Source organism: Musa acuminata, chromosome BXJ2-8 (genome assembly GCF_036884655.1).
Source record: "Musa acuminata AAA Group cultivar baxijiao chromosome BXJ2-8, Cavendish_Baxijiao_AAA, whole genome shotgun sequence".
In the NCBI taxonomy this organism is placed as follows: Eukaryota; Viridiplantae; Streptophyta; class Magnoliopsida; order Zingiberales; family Musaceae; genus Musa; species Musa acuminata.
In genome coordinates this window covers 32,018,762-32,033,860 of record NC_088345.1, presented here as the reverse complement: position 1 = coordinate 32,033,860, position 15,099 = coordinate 32,018,762, and the positions used below count along the sequence as shown (strand labels likewise).

Below are 15,099 nucleotides of genomic sequence, written 5' to 3'. Positions count from 1 at the left end.
GCAGGATGCTTCGATCAGGATGAGACAATTAAAGCAGGAAAATCATGTTGTGCCGAAGGATCATGTCAGAAGATTGGACGTCGGGCCGGTGGATCGGTCGACGTATCGACAGAAGGCTTCGGGCCGTGGACTCGGGCATCGGGCCAAGAAGAGCGGGTATTGTGCCAAGGATATCGGAGTTGCGGAGTCAACTGACCGATTGGGCAATAGGCTGCAGGAGAGGACGATGCGCCGAAGAATCGGACGAAGCGTCGAGGGACCAATGACATGTCGGACAACTTGGTTAATTGCTTAGGATTAATTGTCTCGATCGAAGTTTTGTTTTAATTGTGCAGGATTAACTACGATGAGAGTAAGACAAGCAGCAGGAGTTGCGCCGGAGTCAAGATCATGATCACGTTGGGAGTTCGAGAGTTCGACGGAAGCTTGGACGGTCGTCGGAGGTTCAGAGAGAACAGATCCGAGAAGTCCAGAAGCTTGCCAAGCGAAGCTCGTCGGAACTCGCCAAGTGGATCGTCGCAAAGTCCAGGAGTATGCCGGATGTCCGCAGGAGGATCACCGAGGGTTATCGGTTGATCGACGGAAGTTGGCCGGAAACTCGCCGGAAGAAGCGATTGACGCATCGGAGCAAGCTGCAGGAGTTGTCTTAGAGATAATCGTAGTTAGCACGATGATTAAGCATGAAAATGGGAAGTGATCCCATTAGCTTAATCTTGGGGCAATTGGGCCCCTGAAAAGATTCAAAGTGGGTCGAATGGAGTGAACCATTCGGACCCTGATTGCACCAGGAGGTGCAACCGCCCCAGCCAGGAGGTGCAACCGCCTGGGCTGTGGGGCTGGGAGGTGCAACCGCCCCAGCCAGGAGGTGCAACCGCCAGGGGTGCACGGCTGGGAGGTGCAACCGCCCCAGCCAGGAGGTGCAACCGCCAGGGGTGCACGGCTGGGAGGTGCAACCGCTCCAGCCAAGAGGTTGCACCGCCAGAGCTCAAGTTCCGAGCTCTGCCAGGCGATGCAACCACCAAGCTCAGTCTTCGAGCTTTGGCAGAGTGGTGCATCAGCCTGAGCTCAGTCTCGAGCTTTGCAAGGTGATGAATTCACCAAGCTCAGTCTTCGAGCTATGGCAGAATGGTGCATCAGCTTGAGCTCAGTTTGGAGCTCTGCCAAGTGATGCAACCACCAAGCTCAGATTTCGAGCTCTGCCAGGTGATGCAACCACCAAGCTCAGTCTTCGAGCTCTGCCAGGTGATGCAACCATTGAGCTCAGTCTTCGAGCTCTGGCAGAGAAGAAGCAATCGGCAGAGCTCAGTCTTCGAGCTCTGCCAGGCGGTGCCACCTCTCCAGTTGAGAGGTGCAACCGCCTGATCCCAGAAATTCTGGGATTAGATCGATTTGATCGTTTTGAGCTCGAATTTTGAATTGGGTTGGGGCCTATAAATACCCCACCCATTCAGCACTGAAAAGATACAGACACATACCGAAATTGTGATCTTTTCTGTGATTCTAAAGAGCTCAAAAGTGTTGTAAATCCTTGAGTCTCCTCCTTCTGTTCTTCAAGTTTTCAACTGTAAAGTGAGGAGAGAAAGGTCTGTAAAGGTTGTCTCCTAAGCCTGTCAAAAGGAGAGAAACTGTAAGAGGGAAGTTTGGCCTTCGCCCATTGAAGGAAGGCAGCTAGTTGACGTCGGCAACCTCATTGGTGGAGGAAGCCAAAAGTGGAGTAGGTCAAGGCTGACCGAACCACTCTAAATCTCTGGTTTGCGTTTATTTTCGAGCACTTTATCATTACTGCAAACCTCCCTCATCACTACTGCTCTCTGCGCTTTCACGAACAAGTTCTAAGTGCTGTTCTTCCAAATCTGCATTCAGACGTAAACTCGTATTTTCATATATTACAGTTTACGTTTACGTTTGATTCTGCAGAACTGTTTTCCGTGTTTTTACGAACGAGCTTCCTTGCAGTTTACGCTTACATTTTAATCCTATTGATAACTGCAATCTGTCCTCTACGATTTTACGAACGAGTTTCAACATTTAGACGTAAAACTGCATTCAGACGTAAATCGGCTTTCTTCGCTCAATCATCAGATTTCAGTTCACGTTTACGTCTTGGTTTGAACTGCATACTGCCTTCTGCGAGTATACAAACGAGTTTCAAAGTTTAGACGTAAATCTGCGTCTAACTGCGTTTAGACGTAAATCTGCGTTTAGACGCAAAACTGCGTTTAGACGTAAAATTGCGTTTAGACGTAAAACTGCGTTTAGACGTAAAACTGTGTTTAGACGTAAATCTGCGTTTAGACGTAAAACTACGTTTAGACGTAAAACTGCGTTTAGACGTAAATCTGCGTTTAGACGTAAAACTACATTTAGACGTAAAACTGCGTTAAGACGTAAATCTGCGTTTAGACGTAAATCTGCGTTTAGACGTAAAACTGCGTTTAGACGTAAATCTGAGTTTAGACGTAAACTGCGCTTAGACGCAAAACTGCGCTTAGACGCAATCTGCGCTTAGACGCAAAACTGCGCTTAGACGCAATCTGCGCTTAGACGCAAACTGCACTTAGATACAAACTGAGAATTTGCTTTTGCATCATAATAGTTTTTGAACGAACGCAGCTTTTGGTTTTTAATTTATTGTAAGATTTCCGCAGCACTAATTCACCCCCCCCCTCTTAGTGCTCTCGATCCTAACAGTCATCACTCACGTGATTGGCTTGCATGGCACTTATGACTAGCAGTATCGGTATCAATATGTCGTGGTGGCTTCCGTCGTAGCGGGTCCTGATTCGATCGTCGTTGCAGGAGTATTGGTATCTGTTTGTTGTGACGGCTTCCGTCGTAGTAGGTCTTGAATAATCGTCGTAGCGGGAGTGTTGGTGGCAGTCTATCGTAGCGGGTCTTGATTCGATCGTCATAGCGGGAGGATGGACGCATTGTGATGGGCTTTGGCTTGATCACGTAAGCGAGAGGTTAGACCCACTGCGATGGGCTTTGGCTCGATTGCGTAAGCTAGAGAGTGGACCCACTGCGATGAGCTTTGGCTCGACCGCATAAGTGGGAGGCTGAACCCACTGTGATGGGCTTTGGCTCGATAGCACGAACGGGAGGATGGATCGGCTGTGGGTTTTGGCTCGACCACATAAGCGGGAGGATGGATCCGTTGAGGTGGCTTTTATCGTAGCGGGTCTTGATCTGACTGCATGGGTGGGAGGATGGATCCGCTATGGCGGGTCTGGTCAATGGTCGTATGTGATGCTGTTGTGTGTTTTGTCATCCTTTCCATGGCATTTTGCAAATGGTGGATACTGGGGTCCAGGGCTGCTGAGGTTCGGGCCGTAGAGCTGTTCTTGGAGCTGGTGCTAGCTCATCAATGGTCCAGGGGGGCCAAGTGAAGGCTCGATGAGGCTCGGGATGCATCGGTGGTTGTCGAGGACAAGGCGACACGCCACAATACAGAGGCAAAGGAGTGACTAGATGTTCTGGTCATGCCTTCGAGCTACGTCTACGACCCTACATAACAGGCCTGCGTCGGGGGTGTCTCGGCTCGACCCCTCCGATGCTTAAGTTAGCGAATGACGGAGAGAGAGGCAAGAAATAGTATGAGCAGTGTAAATGAGAGTAAAGGGTTTTTGACCACCCCCTTTCGTCTTAGTTTGGGGCTTGGCTTTTATACCTGGGTGCCGAGCAGTCTCGACGTTTGTTAGCCAAATCTCATTTTATCCTATATGGTGAAGGCATTAAAGAGGACGACTTGTTAGCGTGTGTCCTCTAATGCCTTGGGCAAACCATTGGGACACCTCTGGGTTGACTCCCCTGTCGCTTTGGGTTACGTAGGGAGTGGTCCCTCCATCAGCTGTCCGTAGGGGAAGAGGCATATGAAGTCGGGTGATGCTGTCAGTCATTAATGCGGAGACATTACTTCTACTAAGATGTCAACTAGGAGGCGATTGGGGAAGCTGGGGCATGCCATCAGTCATTAATGCGGAGGCATGGCTTCTATTGAGATGTCGGCTAGGAGGCGATTGGGGAAGCTAGGGCATGCTGCCAACCATTAATGTGGGGCATGGTTTCTTTAGCTGGGGCATGTTGCCAACCATTATCCTCGTAGCTAACTCAGACCCGCCTTTGAGTTGAGGAGGCAAAGGAGTGCCTCACAGAGGCATGTAGAAGGGTGGAGGTCGAGACATCTGAACTATCCTTGGACATAGGTCTGGTCATCTACTGTGCCGAAGAAGTCAAGGCACGGGCGGAGGAGGCTCAAGACGTGGTGATTGCCACTGAAGACGAGAACATAGAGAGTGTGGTAGAGGCCTAAGAGAGCGGGTTGAAGTCCTGCACCGAGAATTGAGAGATACTCGTCATTAGTTGGGCGAGGCCATCGAGGAGGGAAAGCAGTTGAGAGAGCGATTATTGACCAACTATGACGAGTTGGTGGTTGTCCGTCTAGTAGTTGAGGAGGTAAAAGGGACCTGAGAGGAGGAGAACCAAGCTTCTAAGTAGAAGTGGAGGGTCGTGGACTCCTATAAGGAATCCGGGGGGTTTTAATACAGCCTTCTGCGCTCGAGCGAGACTGCATATGAGTTCGAGTACCAAATTGCCACTAGCCGCTTCAAGGTGAGGTACCCTTGAACTCGAGGTCGACGAGGATCCTTATGCGGAGCTTCCCTTAGACACCAAAGTGCCTACTACCATGGAGGTTCCATTTGACGATCGCCCGACATCTCCTCTGGATCTGCCTCCTCCGGCCTGATGCAATTGGGTCCTAGTGATCCTCCTTTTTGTTTTTGTTAGCTCTCGTTTTATAGCCTTCTGTTCGGGATGGCATCCACTTTTGTAACTCATTTTGCCCAGTTTAATGAAAACCTCTTCGGAATGTACTGTTCATCCTTGTAATGATTCTTGAGTGAGAGTCGGGGATGTTTGGAATCTTTTTCCTCACTTCACCTTACTACTTTATGGAGTGGGGGCCCCTTAGTCTCAACTATCTTTGGAGCATCTCTTGGGGAGTCATCGAGGGTCTGGCTTTGGCTCCCCTACAAGCAAAGAAGGCTGGGTACTAGCTTAAATGGTGTTGCTAAGGGTGTGATAGAAGTGCAGAGCCACATATGTCTGGCCCCTTGACGTCGAGGTTGAGGGGTGCTTCTAGTAAGGTAAGTGTGGAGGCTCACCTCTGCACCTTGGGAAAGGGAGGAGGGGCCCTCCTTGTCTAAGACATTCACTAGGAGGAGCGCCAGAAGAGTGCACCTGCAACGTTCAACCCTCCTTTCAGCGTAGAATGATAGTGTCATGAGTACCGTCGATTGGTGAGTCGGCAAAGTTGGTCCACTACCGATGGTGTAGGCTCATCCAGGTACCTCTTCCTGGCTAACGTGAGAGACTAGGTGAGGTGCGACTGTATAGGTAGCCTGGTCGGAAGCCGTTCTGTTAGTGATGACCCGATTCAAGATGATCAGGTAGCTAGACTGAGATCTTCCTAGTCGTAAATTTCCTCCATGGGGGCTAGGACGTCTAGGTGTCCTCGAGTGGCCGGCGATCCTACATGATAGGCCAGCACCGAGAGTTGCCTAGCGCGACCCCTCTGATGCTAGGATGAAATTGAAAAGATTGTAAAGGAGATGCTTGAAACAGGGATGATTCGGCTAAGTTGCAGCCCCTATTCCTCACCTGTGCTACTTGTACGCAAGAAGGACAAAATTTGGTGGATGTGCATTGACTACCGAGCTTTAAATGACATCACCATCAAGGAAAAATATCCAATACCAGTGGTGGATGAACTTCTTGATGAGTTAAAAGGAACTCGAGTCTTCACGAAGTTGGACCTCCAATCTGGTTACCACCAAATCAAGTATGTGAAGACGACATTCCAAAAACTACATTTCACACACATAACGACCATTATGAATTCTTGGTAACGCCTTTTGGACTCACTAATACTCCTTCAACCTTTCAAAGTCTCATGAATGATATTTTTTGGAGCTTTCTTTGTAAATTTGTGCTGATATTTTTTGATAATATTCTCATTTACAGCCCTTCTCTTGAGACTCACTTTCAACATTTATGAGTTGTTTTGGCGATCCTTTAGGAGAATACTTTTTTTGTTAAGCAGCCAAAGTGCAGCTTTCTCTAGAAAAAAGTAGAGTACCTTGGGCATATAATATCAGGAGTGGCAGTAGACCCAAACAAAATTGAAGCAATGCAAGGCTGGCCGAAACCTACAAATGTGAAATTACTGCGCGGGTTCCTTGGACTAACGGGCTACTACCGAAAATTTGTGAAGGGCTATGAGAAGATCAGTGCACCCCTCACTTCTCTACTGAAAAAAGATGTCTTCCAATGGTCGGACAAAGCCTCTGCTGCCTTTGAAAAACTTAAGGCAGCCATGACGACGACACTAGTGCTACGCTACCAGATTTTAGCCGACCCTTCATCATTAAGATTGACGCATCTGGAGTCAGAATTGGAGCCATTCTCATGCAATATGGTCGATCGCTCGCATACACCAATAAGGCATTATCTCCCTCCCATAAAAAAATGTCAGTATATGATAAGTAGATGCTCGCCATTATACGCATAGTAACAAGGTGAAGACCCTACCTGATTGGTCGACGATTTCAAATTAAAATCGACCATAGAAACTTTAAGTATATTTTGGAGCAAAAGATATCATCCCCCTAAGCAGCAAAAATGGGTAACCAAACTTCTAGGATTTGATTATGAAATTATTTATAAAAAGGGGAAAGAAAACGTTGTTGTAGATGCACTCTCACGGCTACCTGAGCAAGCTAAATTTTCAGTCATCTCCCTTCCTATCACCGGCTTCCTCGAGGACATTAGGGAGGAATGGAAGAAGGATCTAGAGATCAGCAACATCATAAAAAAATCAGAGGAGGATCCAAACGCAATAGCCCACTACACTTGGGATTCAAGGGATCTACGCTACAAAGGTCGCATTGCGCTTATACCCGACTCCCCTTACATCAAAATCATCCTACACAAAATGCACTTCACACCTTCAACAGGGCACTCCAGATTTCTAAGAACATACAAAAGAGTGAAGCAAAATTTTTATTGCAGAGAGATGAAAAAAACTATTTCTGAATATGTGGCACAATGTGAAGTATGTCAACAACACAAGGGTGAAACAATGGCAAGTCCAAGGAGGCTACAACCACTACCCATATCGAACTCGGTGTGGACTGACATCTCTATGGATTTTATCGAAGGTCTGCCACCTTCCATAGGTAAAAGCACAATTCTTGTGGTAGTTGATCGATTTACGAAATATGCTCATTTTTGTGCTATGCGAAATCCCTACACTACTGCTAGTATTGCCCAGAGTTTTATATAAAATGTTGGGATGCCAAGGTCTATTGTAAGTGATCATGACAGGATCTTCACTAGTAAATTTTGGACTGAGTTATTTTAGTTATAGGGCACTAAACTCAAGATGAGCACAACATATCATCCACAAATTTATGGCCAAATAGAGGTGGTGAACAAGTGTTTAGAGATGTACCTTCGGTGTTTCACTAGTGATCGGCCAAAAGAGTGGGTGAAATGACTTCCCTAGGCCGAATGGTGGTATAATATGATATATCATTCATCTATAAAATATGCCCCATATGAAGCACTATATGATCGACCGACCCTTGTGATTCTAAAGTATGTAATTGGCTCGGCCACGGTAGATCAAGTTGACCAAGATTTAATTGACAAGGACAAACTCCTACAGCTGCTAAAGGATAATATTTCTTTTGCTCAAGTCAGAATGAAGTAACAAGCCAACACGATGAAACGAAAGAGAATTTTCAGTAGGAGATTGGGTTTATCTTCGCCTACAGCCACACAAGCAACTCTCCATCAACACACGAGCCTCCATGAAGCTATCCTCACGTTTTTATGGGCCCTATCAGATCACAGAATATATTAGAGCTATGGTGTATAGACTTAAATTGCTTGAGTATGTCAAAATTTACCCTATCTTCCATGTATCATACATGAAGCCTAAGTTGGGAGAACACGAGTCACCCTAGATCCAACTGCCCAACACCACTAAGGACGGAGTTATTCAAGCCCAACCACAGGTCATCCTCGACCGCAGGATCATGATGCGTCGCCGACATCCCTCTACTGAAGTACTAGTGTATTGGAATAATTTACCCCTTGAAGACGCCATATGAGAATTATATGAGAAGCTAAAGACCCGGTTCCCTGAGTTCATGGAACCTTAGCCTTGAGGACAATGCTGATTTGGAGAGGGCGGGCTTGATAGGACACTAGTAGGGTTAGGTCCTGCTCAACCAAGAAGCAGTTAATAAAACCCTATGAGATTGTAATAAACCTCACCTAGCCACCTCTATCCTATAAAGAAGAGTGGCTAGGGTTTATATTTGGGCTTTTGGGCTTCCTAGCCACTGCCCCCTTTTACTAGGTTGGTTGGTTAGGGTTGAGGGCAAAAGGGGTAACTCACTTAGGAAGCAGCCCCTAGGGCTAGGGTTTGGAGCCCTATTTAAGCATATAGCCTCCATCTCTTTGGGAATAAGATTCATCTACAATTGAAGCCATTTGTCTGACTTCTAAGAGCGTGGAACCCCTATAGTGTTCCAAGGGTTGATCCCCCTCAAAAATCAATCTACATAGAATTTCTCTGGGGTTCTATCATGTTAATTCAAATAGAGTGAAACATGGCTCTAATACCAATTGTTAGGATCGAGTCGACACTAAGAGGGGGGGGGGTGTAATTAGTGCGTATGTAAAATTACATCGATAATTCGAAACTTCGTACTATAAAAACATATAAAAAATATTTTAATTTTAAAAATGTTCGTAAGAGTGTGCGGCTAAAGTAGTGAGGAAGTAAAGCAATTACAAAGTAAGTAAATAGCAGCAAAGAAAGAAAGCACACCAATTTATAGTAGTTCGGTCACCGTGACCACTACCGATTCCTCTTTTGTCGAAACCACCGACATCCACTAATGTTCTTCCTTCAATGGGCGAGGACCAAACACCCTTACAACTCTATTCTCCTTTTGATAGGCTCGAGAGAATCTTTACACCTCTAGTCACTCCTCTTTTAAACAAAAATCAATACTTAGACTAGAGGAGGAGAATTCTCACAAGATTACAACAGAGTTTTCCCTTGTTTTTGTTCTCGGTTCTTATCTTTGCTGAGTAGGGATGAGAGGGGTATTTATAGGCCCTATATAAATTCAAACTTGGAGTTAAAACTAGTCTCATCCTGAGTCTTCGGGTATTAGCAGTACCACTACCAGTATTGGGTGGTACTACCATTTGATACTCTAACACTACGTGATACCACAGCTCAGTCTAGCGGTACTATCGCTTGACAGAGCCTCAGAGACCGGACTTTAGCAGTATCACTGCCTGGCAACATTAACTGTCAGCAATACCACCACCCAGACCTCTTGGGAGGCTAAGCCTCAAATAGTTCCACCGCCCACCTTGGGCGGTGCCACCATCTGGCATGGCTCCAAGTGGCCGAGTGGGCCAACCATCCAACCCAACTTAGCCCTAACTTAGTCCCAATGGGCCCCTAATTGAGTTAGCCTAATTCTAACCCCATTACAACTTAAAACTACTTCGATCTAGACAATTATTACAAAGCATTAATCACATGTTGTCTGGCATGTCATTGGTTTATTGGCACTTTGTCCAATCCTTCTATGCATCGTCATCTTTGGTAGCCTTTTACCCAATCAGCATGTTGACCTCCACAACTTTGATCTCCTTGGTGCAATGTCCGCTCTTCTAGGCCCGATGCCCGAACTTATGGCACGAAGGCTTCTACCGACACATTGACCAATCTTCCGGCTCGACGTCTAATCTTCTGACATGTTTCACTCTGGCCCAACATTAATTCTTCCTGCTCTAATTATCACTTCATGATTGAAACTAGTCCTACATTATCCAAAAACACATATTAGATCATAAACACTATCAATTGGTTGCATCATCAAAATCCAAGATTCAACACCTCATACTAGTCCCTTTCAGGTGAAACTTCTAGTGGATTTAACACCTTTTTTATATTCTAATAATATAATAGTTCGATTGATTCATCTTGAGCTTCGTCAAGACTTTATCTTGATTAAGATGCAACATATTCATTAGGGTCTTGATACTTTTGATACACACTTTTATACTTTATTTATGCATTTTGGATTATCACCACCCGAGTAGATTATATATTGCTCGTTTTGGTTGATGACAATAGAGGAAAAGTAGTAACTATCTTTACCTTTTTGATAAAGTAGTATCTATGCTTATCTTTACCTTTTGATGTTGAATAGGAAAAATTAAGTTACGATGTTTTTAACTTATGATATTTTTAACTGAAATGATGTATTTGATTTTTGTAATTATTACTATTAAAAATTATTTAGATTTATAATAATATTATTTCAACTTGAATTCAAGAGTAATGCTAAAAGGTTATTATTTTGAATTCAAATTCATTATACTTTTAAGATGACATATATACAAGAGGAGCCTAGATAAGACTTCGTCATCAATTGATTATGATCACCATAATAGGAGAGATTGTTAAATCCTAGATTTTGATGATGAAATAAATTTATGAGACTACATGCTTTTGAGATAAATGATATAGAAAAATATTTTGATCATAGAATCAGACCATCAAAGTGCCAACTATTGAGTAAGAGAGACGAACGTTGTACCGAGAAATTATCATGTTAAAAATTGGACATTGAGCTAAAAGATTGGTTGACGTGTCGAAGGTCAAACTTCATGCTAAAAGTTTGGGCATCATGTCGGAAGGATCATATATTGTGCTAGAAGATTGGATGTAATTGGAAAGTCATCATGCTAGTGGAACGGGTGATATACTAAAGGAAAGAGCGATGTGTTGGAAGTTCAAACAAAGTATTGGAAGATTAGACGACATGTCGAAAAAGCGTACAACATGTTGAAAGCTTTGTAAATATACTAGATGTATGGTTAATTTGTCAAGGTCTTAATCAAGATAATTTTGGATTAATTTAAGCCAATATTGGGTCAAAATAAAATTTACTTGTCAAGAAAGTTAATGGGCTTAAAGTCAAATCGAATTAGGCCCATTAAAAATCTAAATCGATGGCCAAAACTAGGCTTAGGCGATGGTATCGCTAGGCCAAGGCGACAGTATCACCTAATTCAATCGACAAGAACTATTTGTGCTTTGTTAGTTTTTCCGATGGTAGTACTACTTATGGTATTGTCAAAAATTCAAATATTATGGTGGTGTACTAATAGAGCCCAGAATTGTGTCATGTCAAAAGTTATGATGATAGTATTGCTCGATGTTGGCGGCAGTATCGCTTATACCCTAAAATTTTGAAGATTTAAATTTGTAGCTTCATTCTTGAAATCTTTTAGTATATATAAATACCTCGGTTATGCTTAGCTGATAGAACATTCATTCTTAAGCTAGTAAAGTATTGTAGGCTCTAATTTTGAGCATAGTTTGAGTCTCCTCTTTTTATTGAGTTTAATTGAAATTCTAAGTGATAGAAAGTGTGAAACTAACAAAACGAAAAGTTATAAAAAGGATAGTTGATCTTCACCCATTAGAAAGAAGATCGATAGTGAAAATTGATGACCTCAAGAAAAAAAAGAATCGGGAGTCGACATAGATCGGAAAGATCGAAACATAATGATTTATTGATCATTATATTTTATTTACTTAAAATTTTAATTATATTATTCAAAATTTTGAAATATAATTATTTATTGATCAAATTTTAAAATTAATTAAAAATATTATTATATTAATTCATTCTTCTCCATAGTATCATCAAGGTCTTAATACTATAATTCAGGTGCTCTCAACCATCAGGATATTAATTATTTTATGAATAATGGTGGAGGAGTGATGCCGTCCTCACATCCCAATCGACCTGGGAAAAATCATTCCTTGACACAATTTATTCCGTAATAAAAAGGTGGTCAAAGCTGCCGGCGGATCAAATCACAGCCCTTGATGGTGGCTTTCTTGTCCCACTAACGGGCTCTGTGACAACTAGTGGCAATGGGCGTCTCGAATTATTGATTGGTATGACGATTTTTCTTTCAATTTTAAATTTTATTTTAAATTGCTATCAAATGTCATCATAAATTTAGAGTCATTTACCAATGATTCTGAAGAAAGAATCTTCTTAATAGATATGTTACAATGATGAGCATTTGAGAAACTTTTGTACAAGCATAGCTATATTATAACATTAAAAGATTTGGAGGAATAATAAAATACTTTATTTTTTCTTTAATGTTCTATTTTCAATCTTATATTATTATTTATATTTAGTATCTTTTTCCTTTTAATTCTCTTAGTATATCTCTACTATTGTAACTAGAAAACTAAAAGTAGTTTCTTTTTTGCTAAAATAAAATTACTATTTAGACGGGCGTAAACAAAACGAGAAAATTGAGAAGGTCAGTCCCCTCTCCGACAACCAATGATTCTGTTTTAGCGGATACGATTAGCCAACTAATTGACTAACCGATTACTCTCCCTATAGACATCACAATATTTCAAGAGGAACAAAAATGTCTTTAGTTACAATAAAGAAATTCCAAGCAATATTATTCTTGAAACAACGGAGCAAATGAATAAAGTGAATCCCTTCCCGTTGCGTAGCAAAAAGTCTCTCCTTGAGCAAATCCTTCATAGAATCGTATGGTTCTTTCATCAACACAAATCTGCAAACAGCTTCGTAAAACAAAATAAGCATCTGCACTTGAAGGCAAGATCGGTAAAGAGGAGTTGAAATCCATCGCTACGGATCTTATTCTTTGAGACGGTAAGTAAAAAGCTGGTTTGTTGTTCAATCTTACTAACCCTTTGAGAACTAATCTTTGGACACACACCATAAGAAATAAATGGCAGTCAACATAATCGTAATAGCAGAAGCGGATGGCCCAGTAGCTGCTTCCTCAGTAGGAGCCTGAAGTCACAAAGTAAAATGCCCATTCTTTCGGCCTATAAACGGACGGTCCCCTTTTCCGGAATCCTGCACGTAACTCCTCCATCTCTCCCCAAGTTGACTTGACCAGTACAATCGAAAGGTCACCGCAGGCGGCCAACCACTTCAAAGTCCGCGCTCGTCCTCACCCGGAGGCCGGCAATTACGAGTTGACCATTTCCTCTGTCACAAATCATGAAATGGAAAGTGGGGAAAGGCATCGATCGCCATCTCCGATAGGAAAACCAGAAGCAACGGGCGGAAAATAAAGCGGTATTCCCCTTCTTCACCTGGTAGCTGAGAACACATTGGCTACACACCTCTCGCTCGCCGATGATCTTGTATGGATTATCTAGGGATCCAATGGAAACACCCAAGTACGATGAGCTGGTAATCTGCACCATCGTCGCGCTCATGGGCGTTGTTGCCTTCTCGTGTTGCGTCGCGGCTGAATTCGAGAAAGTGAAAGTAAGATCTCTTACGTGCTAAAACCATCCACCATGCTTTTCGGTGTTCTGGATATATAACCAACCAAATGATCTGTCCTCTTTTCTTCTTTTCCCCCACCCTTCCGTGCTCCCAAGGTGAAGGATATGAGACTGGATGGAAGCCTCTGTTCGCTGCCAAGGAGCAGCGCGTTTGGGTTGGGGATCGCAGCACTTGTGTGCCTCTCCATCGCACAGGTCATTGGGACTACCATGGGAGGAAGCAGGATCTGTTCGATAAAGGCGGCGGCTAGCAGCAGTCGAATTGCCTCCATCGCCCTGCTATGTCTTGCCTGGTATGTATGTATGTATGTATGTAATTAATTAAGCACCTCCCCACGGTGACGACGCTGTCCTTAGTTGGCTATTTTTAGTTGGCTGCATCAATCACCATGTGAAGCGGGTTTGAAAATTCAGACGGAATCACACGAATTATGCTGTAGGATCATCTACGCTCTGGCATCGATCATACTGGCCATTGCATCGAGCATGGACGGCGGACAGTCATACGGAAAAGGCTGGATGAACGGCGACTGCTACATAGTTCATGACGGCGTCTACGCAGGCGCCGCTGTTATGGTCGTCTCCATCGTACTTGTGATACTTGCCTTCAACTTCAAGACAAGGAAGACGATGCGCCATCGAACGAGACTGGATGAGGAAGGAACCATTCCCATCGGAAATAGCCAACAATCATGTACCATTGTTGGAAGAGTCAAAGCCGACGAATGGTGGTGATACTCGGGTTCCGAGGGCCACTTGCTGTAAAAGGGTTATTCTTGATGATACTTTCCTATTATCATTCCTACTGGATAAGCAGGAAAAGAAGTACATTATTGACATATTCTTTTTATACCTGTTTGTAATTAGCTTAATCGGAAAAAAAAATTAAAATTAAAATTAAAATTAAAATTCTTCAGAACAATCATAGTTCGAAATAGTATTTCCTTCAGCACAATACTTCGATTACAGTCTAATAGAAAGATATTGAAGAAGCTTTAAGTTTTATTTAAGAAGTTTTATTGAAAAAGCTTTAGCGAATGCATTAACATGTTCTTTTCCTATTTATACAGATTAGGATGAAGGATTTTTCTCAACATAATAGAGGATTTTCCTTAACAGAATATGCTATCATGACCCTCGTAAGATGGTGCTCCTATAAAGGATACCAATCTTGAATCGATGCAAATAAAACAGTTTACGAGCCAGAGACTTCGTGAGTAGGGCAAGAGTAAATCGCTGCTGCTATTACTATTACTATGACTACGACGACGACGGCGGCGACTGCGATGGCGACGACGACTACAGCAAAGGAGAAAGCTACGACAATAGATAAAGCTATAGCAATGTTATAGTAGAGGACAACAGCTTGGGAGAAAAGCATATCACTATTGCTATAGCTGTTGTGGCAGAGAGGGCTGCTGCGGTAAGGACGACGGCAACGGCACTTCTCGCTCGAGCGAGATGCGGGAATGAGGAGGAGAGATCGCTGGCCAGGGAGCAATTGCGAGGCTGTGTTGGCTCTGCTTCTGTAGTAAGAGGGAGAGGAAGTGTAATCACATCAAATATTTAAGTTATGAATTGATTTTCTTTCCTTACTTGTTATTATAATTTAAGGAAATCTTAATCTACTT

General features: G+C 43.2%; 1 protein-coding gene across 1 annotated transcript; it reads left to right on the top strand.

Annotated features, from left to right (window-relative positions):
* The first annotated feature begins 13,039 nt into the window (after positions 1 to 13,039).
* LOC135618187 (protein MODIFYING WALL LIGNIN-1-like) lies at positions 13,040 to 14,318 on the top strand. The gene is made up of 3 exons (XM_065119048.1): positions 13,040 to 13,448; positions 13,565 to 13,761; positions 13,909 to 14,318. The coding sequence occupies exons 1-3, from the start codon at positions 13,314 to 13,316 to the stop codon at positions 14,201 to 14,203; spliced, it is 627 nt and encodes a 208-aa protein (XP_064975120.1). The 5' UTR covers positions 13,040 to 13,313; the 3' UTR covers positions 14,204 to 14,318.
* Positions 14,319 to 15,099: the final 781 nt, after the last annotated feature.